This window comes from Bos indicus, chromosome 3, assembly GCF_029378745.1.
Source record: "Bos indicus isolate NIAB-ARS_2022 breed Sahiwal x Tharparkar chromosome 3, NIAB-ARS_B.indTharparkar_mat_pri_1.0, whole genome shotgun sequence".
NCBI lineage: Eukaryota > Metazoa > Chordata > Mammalia > Artiodactyla > Bovidae > Bos > Bos indicus.
In genome coordinates, this window is record NC_091762.1 from 54779262 (window position 1) to 54801395 (window position 22134).

The following is a 22134-nucleotide window of genomic DNA, read 5'->3' on the forward strand; positions in this document are numbered from 1 at the left end:
CACTACTGTCACCTTCTTATGATTCTTTGTCTCTCCTTTACCTCACATAACTGATTGTGACGAACTTCAATTATACCCTGCCTTTCTCCCTGGGAGAACTGGGAGCTCAGACTGCTCTGTATTAATCAGAAAGCAGTCAAATGTCATCACGATGTAGAAGAGTACAGATCATCTCAGGTCTTATACCCGCTAGAGCAGAATACACAGAACATGGCAATTGAATGGCCTAAGCCATGCTCCCCTATGCATTTCATCATATGCATTTCTATTCTCAGTTGAAGGGAGCATTGGCATCTGGCAGACAGTCAAAATCTTGGACTATAGATAAGACATATTTTGCTTTATTACACATATGTGTGTTAGTTGCTCAGTCCTGTTTGACTCTGTGATCCATGGACTGTAGCCCATCAGATTCCTCTGTCCATGGAATTCTCTAAGCAGGGATACTGGAGTGGGTTGTCATTCCCTTCTCCAGGGGATCTTCCCAACCCAGGGATCTAACCCAGGTCTCCTGCATTGCAGGCAGATTCTTTACTGTTTGAGCTAACAGGCAGCCCATTACCTCACATAATCACTTTCTGTTGGTTTAAGCCTTAGAAAGAAGGGCAAACAATTCTCACAGGTCTTCACTTCATTTTTCTGAAGGAAGCAGGAGCACTCAGAGGGTGGCAGAAACAATGGCCAGGGAGCCTTTATAATTCCTATAGGGTGAAGAGGCAGTTAGTGGATTCCAGAATGTGACAGAGACCAGAACAACTGGATGGAGCTAAATGAAAGGAGATGTGATGAAGGCAGAGGAACAGAGGTACTAGGACACCATGGCTCACCAGGGTGGAAGCCAAGGGAACAGGCGCCTGACTTCTGCTCTCTTGCTGGTACCTCTCACTGTTGGGACTCCATCAGAAAGTGGAGAATATGGAACTGATAAAAATAGAAAGGTTAATAGAGTTCACATGAATTCTGGAATGTGACACAGTATGAGCCATTAATGTTATGAGGTGAATAGGGGACAAGAAATATTTCTTGGGAAGGTCTTGAGCATGTGTAAACATTGGAGCTGACAGTCCTTGCTGAAATGAAAACACATTTCCCCCAGCCACGCACTCACATTTCAACAATTTTACCCAAAGTAACCCATGAGCAGCCTGGACTATCTGTCCTTATTGTGCTTTGCATTCTTCTTTCTGTGCAGGTTTCCGTCTGGGCTCCACAGTGAGGTCTGAAACCAAAGGCATCTGGATGTGGTGTGTGCCCCACCCCTCCAAGGAGAACCACATCCTGGTCCTTCTGGACACTGAGGGCCTGGGCAATGTGGAGAAGGTAAGGCAGGGAATCTTCTTTACTCTTTTTCCTCTTTCATTTTTATTTTTAAATTGTGAAAATATGATAACACATTTATAGGAGACCTGGAAAATACAGAAGAAAGCTATATATAGTACCACCATATATTATAATTAATTTTAAGTAGATAAGATTTTAGTTGGAGCTTCAATATCAAACTCTTGAAAATTAATGGAATGAATATTCAGAAAAAGAGAAGGATATAGTAGACCTGAAAAGCAGTATGAACCAATTCAACATAACTAAGATTTATACAATTTTCACAAAAGAGTAGAATGCAAATTCTACCCAAGTACCCATAGATTATAAACTAGGAGACAAGGGAACTTATCCAGGGATGTGAGATCAGGTGCAAAAGAGTCATGGTATAAAGGTATTGAACTCATAGAATCTGTTCTCTTATCATTGTGAAATTATGTTAGAGACCAATATCAAAAGATATGTTAAAATAACCCACACACTTATAAGTGCACTGTGACATTTACCAAGATAGATATTTGACTTAGCCATTGAAATCCTCAATAAAGTTAGGAGACTGAAAACAACACAGAGGGTGATTGCAGAGTAGAAAGCATTTAAATGAGAATTTGGTATCAAAATGAGACATTAATATCAAAGATATACTTAAAAAATTATATGGGTTTAGAAATTTAATGTCCTTTTGAATGGGTATATCCAAAAGGCCATAACAAGGAAAACTAGAAAATATTTGTAATAGAATAAAAATGAAAAGAGAATTTACCAGAATTTGTTATATGCAGCTGAAGCTGCTCAATGCAGTTAAATACTACGTGGAGTCTTGAATAAGGTATAAAAACAAGGGACACAAGCATAAAGTTTTGTGAAATTTGAACAAAACTGAACTTTAGTTAATAATACTATATCACATGTTAAATTCCTATTTTTTTTTTACAACATAGTATTTCTTTATATTCTCAGAATTGGATTAGAAGTTTCAAGCCTCATTCAAAAAACTTGTTTTTAAAAAATAACTAAGATAATAAACTTTTCTGGTGATTCAGACAGTAAAGAATCTGCCTGTAACGCAGGAGACCTGGGTTAAATCCCTGGATCCAAAAAATACCCTGGAGAAGGGAATGGCTACCCACTCCAGTATGCTGGCCTGGAGAATTCCATGGACAGAGGAGTCTGGCAGGCAGCGGGTAGCAAACAGTAGGACATGACTGAGCAGCTAAACACACACAGACTTCTAGCAGTCATCAGTTCAGTTCAGTCTCTCAGTCGTGTCCAACTCTTTGTGATCCCATGAATCGCAGCACACCAGGCCTCCCTGTCCATCACCAACTCCCAGAGTTCATTCAGACTCATATCCATCAAGTCAGTGATGCCATCCAGTTATGTCATCCTCTGTCGTCCCCTTCTCCTTCTGCCCTCAATCCCTCCCAGCATCAGAGTCTTTTCCAATGAGTCAACTCTTTGCATAGGTTGGCCAAAGTACTGGAGTTTCAGCTTTAGCATCATTCCTTCCAAAGAAATCCCAGGGCTGATCTCCTTCAGAATATACTAGATGCCAAAATCAGTTCAGTTCAGGTGAGTCTCTCAGTCGTGTCTGAGTCTTTGGGAACCCATGAATTGCAGCACACCAGGCCTCCCTGTCCATCACCACCTCCCAAAGTTCACCCAAACTTATGTGCATCAAGTCAGTGATGCCATCCAGCCATCTCATCCTCTGTTGTCCCCTTCTCCTCCTGCCCCCAATCCCTCTCAGCATCAGGGTCTTTTCCAATGAGTCAACACTTCTCATGAAGTGGCCAAAGTACTGGAGTTTCAGCTTTAGCATCAGTCCTTCCAATGAACACCCTGGACTGCTCTGCTTTAGGATTGACTGGTTGGATCTCCTGGCAGTCCAAGGGACTCTCAAGAGTCTTCTCCAACACCACAGTTCAAAAGCATCAATTCTTTGGCGCTCAGCTTTCTTCACAGTTCAACTCTCACATCCATACATGACCACTGGAAAAACCATAGCCTTGTCTAAAAGGGCTTTTGTCGACGAAGTAATATCTCTGTTTTTTAATATGCTATCTAGGTTGGTCATAACTTTCCTTCCAAGAAGTAAGCGTCTTTTAATTTGACAGCTGCAATCACCATCTGTAGTGATTTTGGAGCCCCCCAAAATAAAGCCTGACACTGTTTCCACTGTTTCCTCATTTATTTCCCATGAAATGATGGGACCAGATGACATGATCTTAGTTTTCTAAACGTTGAGCTTTAAGCCAACTTTTTCACTCTCCACTTTCACTTTCATCAAGAGGCTTTTTAGTTCCTCTTCGCTTTCTGCCATAAGGGCAGTATCATCTGCGTATCTGAGGTTATTGATATTTCTCCCAGCAATCTTGATTCCAGCTTGTGCTTCTTCCAGCCCAGCGTTTCTCATGATGTACTCTGCATATAAGGTAAATAAGCAGGATGACAATACACAGCCTTGACGTATTCCTTTTCCTATTTGGAACCAGTCTGTTGTTCCATGTCCAGTTCTAACTGTTGCTTCCTGACCTGCATATAGGTTTCTCAAGACGCAGATCAGGTGGTCTGATATTCCCATCTCTTTCAGAATTTTCCACAGTTTATTGTGATCCACACAGTCAAAGGCTTTAACCTAGTCAATAAAGCAGAAATAGATGTTTTTTCTGGAACTCTCTGGCTTTTTTGATGATCCAGCGGATGTTGGCAATTTGATCTCTGGTTCCTCTGCCTTTTCTAAAACCAGCTTGAACATCTTGAATCTCACGGTTCAAGTATTGCTGAAACGTGGCTTGGAGAATTTTGAACATTACTTTACTAGCATGTGCAATTGTGTGGTAGTTTGAGCATGCATTGGCATTGCTTTTCTTTGGGATTAGAATGAAAACTGACCTTTTCCAGTCCTGTGGCCACTGCTAAGTTTTCCAAATTTGCTGGCATATTCAGTGAAGCACTTTCACAGCATCATCTTCCACGATTTGAAATACCTTAACTGAAATTCCATCACCTCCACTAGCTTTGTTTGTAGTGATGCTTTCTAAGGCCCACTTGACTTCACATTCCAGGATATCTGGCTCTAGGTCAGTGATCACACCATCATGATTATCTGGGTTGTGAAGGTCTTTTTTGTACAGTTCTCCTGTGTATTCTTGCCACCTCTTCTTAATATCTTCTGCTTCTGTTAGGTCTGTACCATTTCTGTCCTTTATCGAGCCCATCTTTGCATGAAATGTTCCCTTGGTATCTCTAATTTTCTTGAAGAGATCTCTAGCCTTTCCCATTCTGTTGTTTTCCTCTATTTCTTTGCATTGATCGCTGAGGAAGGCTTTCTTATCTCTCCTTGTTATTCTTTGGAACTCTGCATTCAGATGCTTTTATCTTTCCTTTTCTCCTTTGCTTTTAGCTTCTCTTCTTTTCATGGCTATTTGTAAGGCCTCCTCATACAGTCATTTTGCTTTTTTGCATTTTCCATGGGGATGGTCTTGATCCCTGTCTCCTGTACAATGTCACGAACCTCTGTCCATAGTTCATCAGGCACTCTGTCTATCAGATCTAGTCCCTTAAATCTATTTCTCACTTCCACTGTATAATCATAAGGGATTTGATTTAGGTCATATTTGAATGGTGTAATGGTTTTCCCTATTTTCTTCAATGTAAATCTGAATTTGACAATAAGGAATTCATGATCTGAGCCACAGTAAGCTCCCGGTCTTGTTTTTGCTGACTGTATAGAGCTTCTCCATCTTTGGCTGCAAAGAATATAATCAATCTGATTTCGGTGTTGACCATCTGGTGATGTCCATGTGTAGAGTCTTCTCTTTGCTGTTGGAAGAGGGTGTTTGCTATGACCAGTGCATTTTCTTTGCAAAGCTATATTAGCCTTCACCCTGCCTCATTCCGTACTCCATGGCCAAATTTGCCTGTTACTCCAGGTGTTTCTTGACTTCCTACTTTTGCATTCCAGTCCCCTATAATGAAAAGGACATCTTTTTTGGGTGTTAGTTCTAAAAGGTCTTGGAGGTCTTCATAGAACCATTCAACTTCAGCTTCTTCAGCATTACTGGTTGGAACGTAGGCTTGGATTACGGTGATATTGAATGGTTTGCCTTGGAAATGAACAGAGATCATTCTTTCGTTTTTGAGATTGCATCCAAGTACTGCATTTTGGACTCTTTTGGTGACCATGATTGGTCACCAAATGGCTACTCCATTTCTTCTAAGGGATTCCTGCCCACAGTAGTAGATATAATGGTCATCTGAGTTAAATTCACCCATTCCAGTCCAATTTAGTTGGCTGATTCCTAGAATATTGACGTTCGCTCTTGCCTTCTATTTGACCACTTTCAATTTACCTTGATTCATGGACCTGACATTCCAGGTTCCTATGCAATATTGCTCTTTACAGCATCGGACCTGGTTTCTATCACCAGTCACATCCACAGCTGGGTATTCTTTTTGCTTTGGCTCCATCCCTTCATTCTTTCTGGAGTTATTTCTCCATTGATCTCCAGTAGCATATTGGGCACCTACTGACCTGGGAAGTTCCTCTTTCAGTATCCTATCATTTTGCCTTTTCATACTGTTCATGGGGTTCTCAAGGCAAGAATACTGAAGTGGTTTGCCATTCCCTTCTCCAGTGGACCACATTTTGTCAGATCTCTCCACCATGACCTGCCCATCTTGGGTGGCCCCACACAAAATGGCTTAGTTGAATTGAGTTAGACAAGACTGTGTTACATGTGATTGGATTGGCTAGTTTTCTGTGATTGTGGTTTCAGTGTGTCTGCTCTCTGATGCCCTCTCACAACACTTACCATCTTACTTGGGTTTCTCTTACCTTGGACTTGGGGTATCTGTTCACGGCTGCTCCGGCAAAGCACAGCTGCTGCTCCTTACCTTGGATGAGGGGTATCTCCTTACGGCTGCCCTTCCTGACCTTGAATGTGGAGTAGCTCCTCTCAGCCCCCCTGCACCCTCACAGCCACCACTTCTTGGATGTGGGGTTGCTCCTGTCAGCCGCTGCCCCTGACCTCGGATGTGGGATAGCTCCTCTAGGCCGCTCCTGTGCCTTCGCATCCTGGCACTCTCAGTCACTGCCCCTGACCTTGGGCGAGGGGTAGCTTCTCTCGGCCACACTTCTGTGCGGTACATCACAGCCAGTGTGCTTCTGCCAAAATACATGGAACTATATCAAAGTTTTGAGTGAATATAAATTAGAAATCTAGGACTCTATGCATACTAAGTCAAACAAATAGAATCAAAATGTCATAATTTTTAGCCAGACAAAAATTTATGTTTTCTAAAATATATATATATATATATAATACACATTATGTATAATATATTCATATATATCATATATATACAAAAGCTTTTCTACTATTCTTGATAAGGACTTTAGAAGAACATCAAAAAAAAAAAAAAAAAGAGACAGAGAAATTGAAAAGCATAAACTAAACCCAATGGGAGCACTGAATATGAAATAGGAAAAGTGAAACAACCTAGAGAAAAGTAGAATATCATCATATAGTCCAGTTGTTATTAAATATGACTGTTCATTAGAAACACATCTAGAGCTTTGGGGGAAAAAAAAGCAATACCTGGGCATTTGTATTTTTAAAAAAATTCCAAGATAATTCTGATATGCATCTGGATTTTAATAAGTGATTACAGGTTTTCTATTAAATGGCAATTGCACTGAAAAAGAATTCTGTTCTTTTGTTGTTGTTGTTGACCAATCATGATACAATATGGAGAAGGCAATGGCACTCCACTCCAGTACTCTTGCCTGGAAAATCCCATGGATGGAAGAGCCTGGTAGGCTGTAGTCCATGGAGTCGCTAAGAATCGGACAGGACTGAGCGACTTCACTTTCACTTTTCACTTTCATGCATTGGAGAAGGAAATGGCAACCCACTCCAGTGTTCTTGCCTGGAGAATCCCAGGGATGGGGGAGCTTGGTGGGCTGCTGTCTATGGGGTCACACAGAGTCGGACACGACTGAAGCGACTTAGCAGCAGCAGCATGATACAACAGTGTTAAGGGAATGATAGTTACATAATCACAGTAATAAAAGATGTGTATCAGTTTTCACAATCAATAGCTAGAAAGAAAAAAGATAATTACAATTGCAAGCCATAATAAAACATGATTAACCTAACAATATAAAATAATTACATACAATTTGGGGGGCTAAGTAGAGTGATGTGGTAAGTGGAAGTGCGTACATGCACATGTTTTCATCAGCCCAGCCAGTTTATGCCTTTTCGTTGGTGCATTTAATCCATTTACATTTAAAGTAATTATTGATATATATAATTCTGTTGCCATTTTCTTAATTGTATTGGGTTTATTTTTGTAGATCCTTTTCTTCTCTTGTGTTTCCTGCCTAGAGAAGTGCCTTTAATATTTGTAAAGCTGGATTGTGCCCATCTTTGCATGAAATTTTCCCTTGATTTCTCTAATTTTCTTGAAGAAATCTCTAGTCTTTCCTACTCTATTGTTTTCCTCTATTTCTTTGCATTGTTCACTTAAGAAGCCTTTCCTTCATGTTGAGGTTTGACAGAAAACAACAAAATTCTGTAAAGCAATTATCCTTCAATTAAAAAAATTAATAAAAGAAAAGAAACCTTTCTTATCCTTCCTTGCTATTCTTTGGAACTCCTCATTCAGATTGGTATATAATTCCTTTTCTCCTTTGCCTTTCACTTAAGTGTACAATACAAAGAAATAGAGGAAAGCAATAGAATGGGAAAGACTAGAGATCTCTTCTAGAAAATTAGAGATACCAGGGAACATTTCATGCACTGATGGGCACAATAAAGGACAGAAACAGTATGGACATAACAGAAGCAGAAGAGATTAAGAAGAGGAGGCAAGAATACACAGAAGAAATACACAAAAAAGGTCTTAATGACCCAGACAACCACGATGGTGTGGTTGCTCACCTAGAGCCAGACATCCTGGAGTGTGAAGTCCAGTGGACTTTAGGAAGCATTACTGCAAACAAAGCTAATGGAGGTGATGGAATTCCAGCTGAGCTATTTCAAATCCTAAAAGATGATGCCATTAAAGAGCTGCACTCGGTATATCAGCAAATTTGGCAGACTCAGCAGTGGCCACAGGGCTGGAAAAGGTCAGTTTTCATTCCAGTCCCAAAGAAGGGCAATGCCAAAGAATGTTCAAACTACCACACAATTGTACTCATTTCACATGCTAGCAAGGTAATGCTCAAAATCCTTCAAGCCAGGCTTCAACAGTGCATGAACCGTGAACTTCCAGATGTACAAGCTGGATTTAGAAAAGGCAGAAAAACCAGGGATCAAATGTTAACATCTGTTGTATCATAGGAAAAGTAAGGGAATTCCAGAAAAGCATCTACTTTTGTTTCATTGGCTACCACGCTAAAGCCTTTGGCTGTGTGGATCACAACAAACTGTGGAAATATCTTCAAGAGATGGGAATACCAGATCACCTTACTTGCCTCCTGAGAAACCTGTATGCAGGACAAGAAGCAACAACTAGTACTGCACATGGAACAACGGACTGGTTCAACTTGGAAGAAGTATGTCAAGGCTGCATATTGTCACCCTGCTTATTTAACTTATATGCAGAGTACATCATGAGAAATGCCAGGCTGGATCAAGCACAAGCTGGAATCAAGATTGCTGGGAGAAATATCAATAACTTCAGATATGCTGATGATGCCACCCTTATGCCACAGCAGAAAGCAAAGAGGAACTAAACAGCCTCTTGATGAAAGTGAAAGAGGAGAGTGAAAAAGCTGGCTTAAAACTCAACGTTCAAAAAATGATCACGGCATCCGGTCCCATCACTTCATGGCAAATAGATGGGGAAACAATAGAAACAGTGACAGATGTATTTTCTTGGGCTCCAAAATCACTGCAGATGGTGATTTCAGCCATGAAGTTAAAAGATGTTTGTTCCTTGGAAGAAAATCTGTGACAAACCTAGACAGTGTATTAAAGAACACAGACATCACTCTGCCAACAAAGGTGCATCTAGTAAAAGCTATAGTTTTTCTAGCAGTCATGTATGGATGCGAGAGTTGGACCATAAAGAAGGCTGAGCACTGAAGAACTATTGACCTGTGGTGCTGGAGAAGACTCTTGAGAGTCCCTTGGATAGCAAGCAGATCCAACTAGTCAATCCTAAAGGAAATCAACCCTGAATATTCTTTGGAAGGAATAATGTTCAAGCTGAAGCTTGAATACTTTGGCTTCCTGATGCAAAGAGCTGGCTCATTGCAAAAGACCCTGATGCAGGGAAGGATTGAAGGAAGGAGGAGAAGTGGGTGACAGAGGATGAGATGGTTGGATGGCATCACCGATTCAATGGACATGAATTTGAGAAAACTCTGGGAGACAGTGAAGGATAGGGAAGTCTGGCATACTGCAGTCCATGGGATTTACAGAGTTGGACACTACTGAGCAACTGTTGCTGTTGCTGAACAACAAACAAAGCTGGATTGGTGGTGCTGAATTCTCTTAAATTTTGGCTTGTCAGGAAAGCATTTGATTTCTCCATCATATCTTAATGAGAGTCTTGCTGGGTAGCGTATTCTTGTTTGTTGGTTCTCACCTTTCATCACTTGGAATATATTGTGTCTGTGCAGCAGAACCCCTTGCTGCCCCACTGTGTGTCAAGTATCTTTGTAGTATGCATGTGTACTCAGTCACTAAGTCGTGTCCAACTCTTTGCAACCCCATGGACTGTAGCCTGCCAGGCTCCTCTGTTCATAGGATTTTCCAGGTAAGAATACTTGAGAGGGTTGCCATTTCCTTCTCCAGGGGATGTTCTTTACTCAGGGATTGAATACATATCCCCTGCATTGTCAGGCAGGGAGCCCATTTCTGTAGTGTATATATATATATATAAAATCAATTCCAAAGTCACTCATGACCTTCCGAATCTCATTTTTAGCCTCAACATCTACTACTACATGGGTAAAACTACTTCAGTCAACTAAAATAACCTTGTAATTTCTCTGTGTGACCACACTTTCTGGCAATTGTGATCAGCTTCTGTGAGCCCTTCTACCTGCAGAGTCCCTATAACTCCACAAATCCACATTGTGTCAAGTTTTGAAAACCCAGTTCCTTTCAACCTAATTCCATCACGTCACTATCAGACATAATTAATTCTGGCTATGAATGCACAGAGTATTTTTTCTGTCTTTTGGGAGTTGCCACTTTGTCTTTTACAGTACAACATTTGGTTCCATGCCAGGCTGTTTGTCATTGTGGATAGATTTGTATGTTCCCATGTATATCTGCCCCTCAAGAAAGCCATCTCTCTAGGGTGGGCATTATCATGCAGAACTTTATATCCTCATAAGCAAATAAGTATCTTTTGCTATCTAGATGCATAGTTAGCAGTTGATGAATTTAATTAAATAGTATTTCTGACTCTAATATACATTGTGATCTAAAAAAACTTGCAAAGCAATCACTGCCCACTTACTGTTGTACAACTTCTATGTTCCAGGCACTGTATTAAACATTTTAATCACATGTAAGATGTCGTTAACTTCTGTAAATAGCTAATCACACTGAAGCACTTGAAGTGGAAAATATCAATACCAGAAAGTTTGAATTTATCATTGTCTTGAAAATTTATTTACCTTACAACTGAGTTACAGTATAGCTGTTATAGTGAGTGAACACCTGAATGAGAGCATGAGGAGTAGTGTCCTCACTCTCTAACATACTTTCTAGGACTCCAAGAATGACTTGTGGATCTTTGCCCTGGCTGTGCTCCTGAGCAGCACCTTTATCTACAACAGCATGAACAGCATCAATGATCAGGCCTTGCAGCAGCTGCAGTATCCTTTCAGGAATTGAACCGCCATGTTTCATTGAGTTTATGGGAATAACAACTGACACTGTTTTTTCTTGCCCATGACTTCATTCTTATGGTTGATGAAGATGGAAAATGGGGCAAAAGGGAATAATGATAGAACTTGTTTTGAGGTGAGATCTGGAAACTGTGTTGGAGAGTACTTCTTTTTCCTTAGCTAAGATCCCAGCTATGTGACTGAATTAACAGAGCTGATCAGAACCAAATCATCTCCCAACTCTGATGAAGTAGAGGATTCAGCCCAATTTGTGAGTTTCTTTCCAGACTTTATTTGGACTGTGCGGGATTTCATGCTGGAGCTGGAGTTAGACGGGAACTCCATCACGGAAGATGAGTACCTGGAGAGTGCCTTGAAGTTGATTCCAGGTATCAGAGCAAGGCCAGGGTGGTAGGAAGCTCAGTAGGAGGTGGGGTTAACAGAGCCCTTTATGTCAGAACTTGATTTGAAGTTGGATTTGAGGCCATGCTAATGGTACTTGGTGAATGACTGGGAGGTGGCTTCAGTCATTATTGTTACTGGGAAAACCCCAGCCACCAGAACTTAAGCTCATAGAGGAAATTTAGAATCCAATATTCTACCGAATGACTTTAGAAAAAGTAATACCATGAAAAAAAAAAAGGCTCATATACTGTTTCATATTGTGTTTCTCCTCTTCTATTTGAGAAATATAACCCATCAAATTGAAATTAGTAAATACAAAATCATAAGGTAAGCAAAATAATTAATTTTTAAATATATTTCTCACAGTGTATTTTAGTATCTTATATAGATACATTCTTCACAGACAGACAATTTATACCTTAATTAGTTCCAAAGAAAAGCATTGCTATGTCGTTTCACTGAGACTGTGAAACGTCTTCAAATGCTTTTGCCTAATCTCACACTCTTTATTCTAGAACCTTACATAGTATGTTATATTATATAACAAATTAGTTATAACACATTATAATTAGCAGAGAGAATAATGAGTGGTACTTAGAAGAAATATTGATTTTGTTTGCTTAATCATTTATTTACTCTTTCAATAAATATTTATTGAACTGCAGATATATGCCCAGAATCTCTCTGGATGCTACTGTCACTTCCAACAGAATATGACGCAAAAGACTGATGAGGTGTCCTAGTTTCATTTAGGCCAATCTTACCATGAGATTGTGTATGCTAAAATAATCCCAAAACATATTTATAGAATGTGCATTTTTTTTTACTCTGATTTTGTAAAACTTCACTGCCTTGTGTATCATTTGTCTCCCGTGTGGTTTCTTTCCCAGAAATACTGTGAATATCCTTATTTCTATGATTTCTTTACTTTTGAGCCCATATTTCATATCTGAAATGGAGACAGTAAGATCAGAAAAGTATTTCTGACAATTATTTGTATTAGTTTATCTTTCAAGAAAGTGAAGTTGCTCAGTTGTGTCCAACTCTTTGAGACCCCATGGACTGGATTTTCCAGGCAAAGATACTGGAGTGGATTGCCATTTCCTTCTCCAGGAGATCTTCCTGACCCAGGGATTGAACCCGGGTCTCCTTGCATTGTAAGCAGATGCTTTACCATCTGAGCCACAAGGGAAGTTCATTGGCAGGTCTGTATAAATCCCCGACAGGGTTTCCACCATAAGCTGTATGAGGTCTTTATTTAATAAATAATTAATCCATGGCATACTATACAATGGCTGAGGAAAACAACCACAGGTTTCTTCCGTTGGAATGGATGCTTCTTCTTCCTCCCCAGGAGTACTTTCTTCACTCTTGGCTCAGTACAAAGAGTTTCCATAGTAGATTACTGTAAGACTGAAAAAGATTTACAGGCACAGGAATTAGAGTGATACAAAAATCCCTGGAAATGAAAGTCCTCAGCCCCCTTACCTGGAGTCTGTCGCTTCTGTGATTGCTCTTTTTCCACTTTTGCAGATGAAGGTCCCCAAATTCAAAATTTCAACTTGCCCAGAGAGTGTATCAGGAAGTTTTTTCCCAAACGAAAGTGTTTTGTCTTTGACCGTCCTGCAAGCAACAAAAAACAATTACTCCATCTTGAGGAAATGCCAGATAATCAACTGGATGAGGATTTCCAGAAGCAATCAAAAGATTTCTGTTCATATATCTATACGCATGCAAAGACCAAGACCTTAAAAGAAGGAATCACTGTCACCGGGAAAAGTGAGCCTCCTTTGCTAGAGCATGTCTCTCTGTGATTCAGTGTGGGTAAGGAATGTGTGGTGGAGTTGAAGTTGTGAATATCCTCTAGGATTGCCAATAATTGTGCTTTCTTTTTTTCAGTTGTGTCTTCTCTATATAATTTGGAAAAACATATTTATGCCCCATATAGAAGTGCATGTTACTTCGTTAAAATTTCCCTACATGAGGGTTTTCTGAAGACTATCATATCTCATGAAACTGTAGGGCTGGTCAAAATGTTCTTTCAGGTTTTCAGTAAGATGTTATGGAAAAACCCAAACGAACTTTTTGGCCAACCCAAATTTACACTGAAGCTATGTTAAGGATACAAATATTCATTATGATGAGTCATCCGGTGGATAAGTATTTCTAGTGAGGATATACAAGTTATTTTGTGAATTCACATGAATCAGAAAATAAGTAGTACACCATGAATCTATATAAACTCATTGAAAGACTGAGAAACAAATGTAAATACAGTCTTATAAACAGAGCTGGCTTCATGCACAGTCTGCCTGAGCAGTCTCACAGTGCCCTGTGCTGAGATGTGCCCTGTCTGTTTTAATGTTTTTGTCACTATCTGGAAATTCTTGATGACATTTTTACATGGGGCACTGCATTTTCATTTGGAAATAGTACCCACAAAATACATAATTTATTTACATATGTAAGTTCTCTGTATTTTGCTACAATGGGGAAAGTGTTCCAGGAGAACTTTGAACATATTGTTGAGGTATTCAGTTAATATTGTATTGTGATGAACTGAGAACCATAAAAGAGAGTGAATAGGAGACACTGGTGTTATTATAAGAAAATTATAGAAGAAAAAGGAGAAGGATATGAAGATGAGGAGAAAAAAGAGAAGAAAAGAAAATTTCAAGCTCATTTTATCATTTAATAAATGATATCATCATCATTTTAGTGATGTTTAGGATACTGATCTAAGGTTCATAAAATGAATGAAAACATTGTATTTTCAAAATATTGAATTGGCCAAAAAGTTTGTTTGGATTTTTCTGTAGCATCTTATGGGAAAATCTAAACGAACTTTTTGGACAACACAATATAATATGTTATTCAGGGCTGGGGCCTCTGGTGGAGGCCTATGTAAATGCCATCAACAGTGGATCAGTTCCTTGTCTGGAGAACGCAGTGACAACTCTGGCCCTGCTGGAGAACTCAGCAGCTGTGCAGAAGGCAGCTGACCACTACAGTGAGCAGATAGCCCAGCGACTGAACCTCCCCACAGACACACTCAAGGAGTTGCTGGAGGTGCATGCAGCCTGTGAGAAGGAAGCCATTGCAGTCTTCATGGAGCGCTCTTTCAAGGATGAAAATCAGGATTTCCAGACGAAACTTGTGGTAATGTGGCCTAGAATATATCCTTCCTGATTCCTGTGGTTCTAGAAATGTTCTTTGTTGTTGCTGTTGTTCAGTAGTAGGTCAGTCATGCCCGACTCTCGGATCCCATGGACTGCAACACACCAGGCTCCTCTGTCCTCTACTATGTCCTGGAGTTTGCTCAAATTCATGTCCACTGAGTGGGGGATGCCATCCAACCATCTCCTCCTCTGCAGAGGATGAGAAATGTTCTTAGGTGCCTTCTATTCACCTATGATTCATATGCTTCTCATTGTAAAAGGAGTTTGGATTCTTGTGAATGACAGGACCCTACAGGCCACTTTCCTTCTTTTTTCCCTAAAAACTGGCCTTTTTATTTTCTACTGTAAACAAATTACCCTGTGCTTTGGTGCTTAAAACAGCACACAGTTATTAGCTCACACTTTTTTAGGTCACACACCAGTGCAGGGTGTGTATGGGTGATGTGCTCAGAGTACAGCAAGCTGAAAACAAATCAAGGTTCAAATGGGTTTAGCAATACCACCAAGAATAATCAGTAAACAACTTTTCTCAGGATAAGAGAAGAGTTTTACTTGAGCCAAATGAGGACTAGAGCCCAAAGATACAGATTAAAGAAGAACTTGAATTCTGTTCTGTTGCATGACAAAATGCAGGGTGCAGGAAACCCTTACTATAGGCAAAACCCACAAAATTACCTGTATTATTTGTCAAGAATTAAGATTGTAGCTGGAAAGAAATAAGAGTGCTTGTTAAAGAAGGATTGTTTGGGGTCTGAAACTATTGCATTTTTACAGTTGTACACTTTGAGTTCCTAAGTGTGCAGCTCCCAGTTACTAGCAGACACTCTTTTGAGAATGGATGGTGGCATCCTTGAATTTGATACAGTTCAGAAGACTCAAGTTCTCAGGGATGCAGAAACATGTCTGAAACCACATCTACAATGGCCACAAATCTCAATTTTTAATCCTGCCCTACAGTTATTCCATTGTGATTTTTATTTTTAAATTTATATTAGAGGTTAATTACTTTACAATACTGTATTGGTTTTGCCATACATCAACATGAATTTGCCACAGGTATATACATGTTCCCCATCCCGAAGCCTCCTGCCTCCTCCCTCTCTGTACCATCCCTCTGGGTCGTCCCAGTGCACCAGCCCCAAGCATCCAGTATCATGCATGGTACCTGGACTGGCGATTCGTTTCATATATGATATTATACATGTTTCAATGTCATTCTCTCAAATCATCCCACCCTCTCCCTCTCCCACAGAGTCCAAAAGACTGTTCTCTACATCTGTGTCTCTTTTGCTGTCTCGCTTACAGGGTTATAGTTACCATCTTTCTAAATTCCATATATATGCGTTAGTATACTGTATTGGTATTTTTCTTTCTGGAAAGAAAAATTTTACATATTCACTCTGTATAATAGGCTCCAGTTTCATCCACCTCATTAGAACTGATTCAAATGCATTCTTTTTAATGGCTGAGTAATACTCCATTGTGTATATGTACCACAGCTTTCTTATCCATTCATCTGCTGATGGACATCTAGGTTGCTTCCATGTCCTGGCTATTATAAACAGTGCTGCGATGAACATTGGGATACACGTGTCTCTTTCAATTCTGGTTTCCTCAGTGTGTATGCCCAGCAGTGGGATTGCTGGGTTGTATGGCAGTTCTATTTCCAGTTTTTTAAGGAATCTCCACACTGTTCTCCATAGTGGCTGTACTAGTTTGCATTCCCACCAACAGTGTAAGAGGGTTCCCTTTTCTCCACACCCTCTCCAGCATTTATTGCTTGTAGACTTTTGGATCTCAGCCATTCTGACTGGCATGAAATGGTACCTCATTGTGGTTTTGATTTGCATTTCTCTGCTAATGAGTAATGTTGAGCATCTTTTCATGTGTTTGTTAGCCATCTGTATGTCTTCTTTGGAGAAATGTCTGTTGGTTCTTTGGCCCATTTTTTAATTGAGTCGTTAATTTTTCTAGAATTGAGCTGCAGGTGCTGCTTGTATATTTTTGAGATTAGTTGCTTGTCAGGTGCTTCAGTTGCTATTATTTTCTCCCATTCTGAAGGCTCTCTTTTCACCTTGCTTATAGTTTCCTTTGCTGTGCAGAAGCTTTTAAGTTTAATTAGGTCCCATTTGTTTATTTTTGCTTTTATTTCCAATATTCTGGGAGGTGGGTCATAGAGGATCCTGCTGTGATTTATGTCAGAGAGTGATTTGCCTATCTTTTCCTTTAGGAGTTTTATAGTTTCTGGTCTTATGTTTAGATCTTTAATCCATTTTGAATTTATTTTTGTGTATGGTGTTAGAAAGTGTTCTACTTTCATTCTTTTACAAGTGGTTGACCAGTTTTCCCAGCACCACTTGTTAAAGAGATTGTCTTTTCTCCATTGTATATTCTTGCCTCCTTTGTCAAAGATAAGGTGTCCATAGGTGCCTGGATTTATCTCTGGGCTTTCTATTTTGTTCCATTGATCTGTATTTCTGTCTTGTGCCAGTACCATACTGTCTTGATGACTGTGGCTTTGTAGTAGATCCTGAAGTCAGGCAGGTTGATTGCTCCAGTTCCATTCTTCTTTCTCAAGATTGCTTTGGCTATTAGAGGTTTTCTGTATTTCCATACAAATTGTGAAATTCTTTGTTCTAGCTCTGTGAAAAATACCATTGGTAGCTTGATAGGGATTGCATTGAATCTATAGATTGCTTTGGGTAGTCTACTCATTTTCACTATATTGATTCTTCCGATCCATGAACATGGTATATTTCTCCATCTATTAGTGTCCTCTTTGATTTCTTTCACCAGTGTTTTATAGTTTTCTATATATAGGTCTTTAGTATCTTTAGGTAGATACATTCCTAAGTATTTTATTCTTTTCATTGCAATGGTGAATGGAATTGTTTCCTTAATTTCTCTATTTTCTCATTATTATAGTGTATAGGAATGCAAGGGGTTTCTGCATGTTAATTTTATATCCTGAAACTTTACTATATTCATTGACTAGCTCTAGTAATTTTCTGGTGGAATCTTTAGGGTTTTCTATGTAGAGTATCGTGTCACATGCAAACAGTGAGAGTTTTACTTCTTCTTTTCCAGTGTGGATTCCTTTTATTTCTTTTTCTGCTCTGATTGCTGTGGCCAAAACTTCCAAAACTACGTTGAATAGTAGTGGTGAGAGTGGGCACCTTTGTCTTGTTCCTGACTTTAGGGGAAATGCTTTCAATTTTTCACCATTGAGGATAATGTTTGCTGTGAGTTTGTCATATATAGCTTTTATTATGTTGAGGTATGTTCCTTCTATTCCTGCTTTCTGGAGACTTTTTATCATAAATGGATGTTGACTTTTGTCAATGGCTTTATCTACATCTATTGAGATAATCATATGGCTTTTATTTTTCAATTTGTTAATGTGGTGTATTATATTGATTGGTTTGCAGATAATAAAGAAGCCTTGCATCCCTGGGATAAAGCCCACTTGGTCATGGTATATGATCTTTTTAATGTGTTGTTGGATTCTGATTGCTAGAATTTTGTTAAGGATTTTTTTGCATCTATGTTCATCATTGATATTGGCCTGTAGTTTTCTTTTTTTGTGGCATCTTTGTTAGGTTTTGGTATTAGGGTGATGGTGACCTCATAGAATGAGTTTGGAAGTTTACCTTCCTCTGCAATTTTCTGGAAGAGTTTGAGTAGGATAGGTGTTAGCTCTTCTCTAAATTTTTGGTAGAATTCAGCTGTGAAGCTGTCTGGACCTGGGCTTTTGTTTGCTGGAAGATTTCTGGTTACAGTTTCAATTTCCGTGCTTGTGATGGGTTTGTTAAGATTTTCTATTTCTTCCTGGTCAAGTTTTGGAAAGTTGTACTTTTCTAAGAATTTGTCCATTTCTTCCACGTTGTCCATTTTATTGGCATATAATTGCTGAAAGTAGTCTCTTATGATCCTTTGTATTTCTGTGTTGTCTGTTGTGATCTCTCCATTTTCATTTCTCATTTTATTGATTTGCTTTTTCTCCCTTTGTTTCTTGATGAGTCTGGCTAATGGTTTCTCAATTTTATTTATCCTTTCAAAGAACCAGCTTTTGGCTTTGTTGATTTTTGCTATGATCTCTTTTGTTTCTTTTGCATTTATTTCTGCCCGAATTTTTAAGATTTCTTTCCTTCTACTAACCCTGGGGTTCTTCATTTCTTCCTTTTCTAGTTGCTTTAGGTGTAGAGTTAGGTTATTTATTTGACTTTTTTCTTGTTTCTTGAGGTATACCTGTATTGCTATGAACTTTCCCTTTAACACTGCTTTTACAGTGTCCCACAGGTTTTGGGTTGTTGTGTTTTCATTTTCATTCATTTCTATGCATATTTTGATTTCTTCTCTGATTTGTTGATTATTCAGCAGTGTGTTTTTCAGCCTCCATATGTTGGAATTTTTAATAGTTTTTTTCTCCTGTAATTGAGATCTAATCTTACTGCATTGTGGTCAGAAAAGATGCTTGGAATGATTTTAGTGTTTTTGAATTTACCAAGGCTATTTTTATGGCCCAGGATGTGATCTATCCTGGAGAAGGTTCCGTGTGAGCTTGAGAAAATGTTGAAATTCATTGTTTGGGGATGGAATGTCCTATAGATATCGATTAGGTCTAACTGGTCTATTGTATCGTTTAAAGTTTGTGTTTCCTTGTTAATTTTCTGTTTAGTTGATCTATCCATAGGTGTGAGTGGGGTATTAAAGTCTCCCACTATTATTGTGTTATTGTTAATTTCCCCTTTCATACTTGTTAGCATTTGTCTTACATATTGCAGTCCTCCTATGTTGGGTCATATATAAATATATATATATTTATAATCATTATATCTTCTTCTTGGTTTCATCCCTAGGTCATTATGTAGTGTCCTTCTTTGTTTCTTTTCACAGCCTTTGTTTTAAAGTCTATTTTATCTGATATGAGTATTGCTACTCCTCCTTTCTTTTGGTCTCTATTTGCACGGAAAATCTTTTTCCAGCCCTTCACTTTCAGTCCCTATGTGTCCCCTGTTTTGGGGTGGGTCTCTTGTAGACAACATATATAGGGGTCTTGTTTTTGTATCCATTCGGCCAGTCTTTGTCTTTTGGTTTGGGCATTAAACCCATTTATGTTTAAGGTAATTATTGATAAGTATGATCCCGTTGCCATTTACTTTATTGTTTTGGATTCGAGTTTATACACCCTTTTTGTGTTTCCTGTCTAGAAGATATCCTTTAGCATTTGTTGGAGAGCTGGTTTGATGGTGCTGAATTCTCTCAGCTTTTGCTTGCCTGTAAAGCTTTTGATTTCTCCTTCATATTTGAATGAGATCCTTGCTGGATACAGTAATCTGGGCTGTAGGTTATTTTCTTTCATCACTTTAAGTATGTCTTGCAATTCCTTCCTGGCCTGAAGAGTTTCAGATTGAAAGATCAGCTGTTATCCTCATGGGAATCCCCTTGTGTGTTATTTGTTGTTTTTCCCTTGCTGCTTTTAATATTTGTTCTTTGTGTTTGATCTTTGTTAATTTGATTAATATGTGTCTTGGGGTGTTTTGCCTTGGGTTTATCTTGTTTGGGACTCTCTGGGTTTCCTGGACTTGGGTGATTATTTCCTTCCCCATTTTAGGGAAGTTTTCAATGATTATCTCCTCAAGTATTTTCTCATGGTCTTTCTTTTTGTCTTCTTCTTCTGGGACTCCTATGATTCAAATGTTGGGGCATTTAACACTGTCCTGGAGGTCCCTGAGATTGTCCTCATTTCTTTTAATTTGTTTTTCTTTTTTCCTCTCTGATTCATTTATTTCTACCATTCTATCTTCTACTTCACTAACCCTATCTTCTGCCTCTGTTATTCTACTATTTGTTGCGTCCAGAGTGTTTTTGATCTCATTTATTGCGTTATTCAGTATATAATGACTCTTTTTAAATTTCTTTTAGGTCCTTGTTAAACCTTTCTTGCATCTTCTCAATCTTTGTCTCCAGGCTATTTATCTGTGATTCCATTTTGATTTCAAGATTTTAGACCATTTTCACTATCATTATTCAGAATTCTTTATCAGGTAGATTCCCTATCTCTTCCTCTTTTGTTTGGTTTGGAGGGCAATTTATCCTGTTCCTTTACCTACTGGGTATTTTTCTGTCTCTTCATCTTGTTTATATTGCTGAGTTTGGGATGGCCTTTCTGTATTCTGGCACTTTGTGGAGTTCTCTTTATTGTGGAGTTTCCTCACTGTGAGTGGGGTTGTACAGGTGGCTTGTCAAGGTTTCTTGGTTAGGGAAACTTGTGTCAGTGTTCTGGTGGGTGGAGCTGGATTTCTTCTCTCGGGAGTGCAATGAAGTGTTTAGTAATGAATTATGAGATGTCAATGGGTTTGGAGTAACTTTGGGCAGCCTGTATATTGAAGCTCAGGGCTGCGTTCCTGTGTTGCTGGAGAATTTGCATAGTACGTCTTGCTCTGGAACTTATTGGCCCTTGGGTGGTGCTTGGTTTCAGTGTAGGTATGGAGGCATCTGATGAGCTCCTGTCGATTAAAGTTCCCTGGGTCCGGAGTTCTCTGGTGTAATCAGGGTTTGGACTTAAGCCTCCTACTTCTGGTTTTCATTCTTATTTTTACAGTAGTCTCAAGACTTCTCCTTCTATACTGCACCATTGATAAAACATCTAGGTTAATGATGAAAAGTTTCTCCACAGTGAGGGACACCCAGAGAGAGTCACAGAGTTACATGGAGAAGAGAAGAGGGAAGAGGGAGTTAGAGGTGACACGAATGAGATGAGGTGTAATCAATAGGGGAGAGAGCAAGCTAGCCAGTAATCACTTTCTTATGTGCACTCCCCAACTGGACCACTCAGAGATGTTCATGGAGTTATACAGAGAAGAGAAGAGGGAGGAAGGAGACAGAGGTGGCCAGGAGGATAAAAGCGGGGAATGAAAAGGAGAGAGACAGATCCAGCCAGTAATCAGTTCCCTAAGTGTTCTTCACTGTCTAGAACACACAGAGATTCACAGAGTTGCGTAGAGAAGAGAGGGGATAGGGAGAAGACAGAGGCGACCTGGTGGAGAAAAAGGAGAGTCCAAAGAGGGAGAGAGCAGTCAAGCCAGTAGTCTTGCTCGCAAGTAAAAATGTGTACTGAAGATTGGGTTCTTAAAGGAACAAAATTGATAACAAATACCAAAAGGCAAAGACTAAAAATCTAGAGTAGAGTTTGGAATTTAAAAAGTACAATATTAAAGAAAAGAAGAAAAAAAAAAAGAAAGAGAAAAAAGAAAAGAAAAAAAAAACAAAGCCACAAAAATTATTAAAATATATATATATATATGAAGTTTGCTTTTAAAAAATAGGGTTTTTTTTTTTTTTTTTTGCAAAGTACTAGTAGGTTATAAA

At 39.1% G+C, this 22134-nt stretch overlaps 1 protein-coding gene across 3 annotated transcripts in view; it reads left to right on the forward strand.

The window, feature by feature from the left end:
* Positions 1-22134, forward strand: part of LOC109556081 (guanylate-binding protein 7) — a 56597-nt gene that overhangs the window by 24669 nt on the left and 9794 nt on the right. For 2 of the 3 annotated variants that reach the window (XM_070780015.1, XM_070780002.1), the window contains exons 3-7: positions 1193-1321; positions 11059-11167; positions 11372-11568; positions 13118-13363; positions 14463-14743. In XM_070780015.1, coding sequence (XP_070636116.1) covers positions 1193-1321; positions 11059-11167; positions 11372-11568; positions 13118-13363; positions 14463-14743 — 962 coding nt within the window. The remainder of the gene's footprint in view (positions 1-1192; positions 1322-11058; positions 11168-11371; positions 11569-13117; positions 13364-14462; positions 14744-22134) is intronic. The other variant, XM_070780007.1, reaches the window with a different exon arrangement.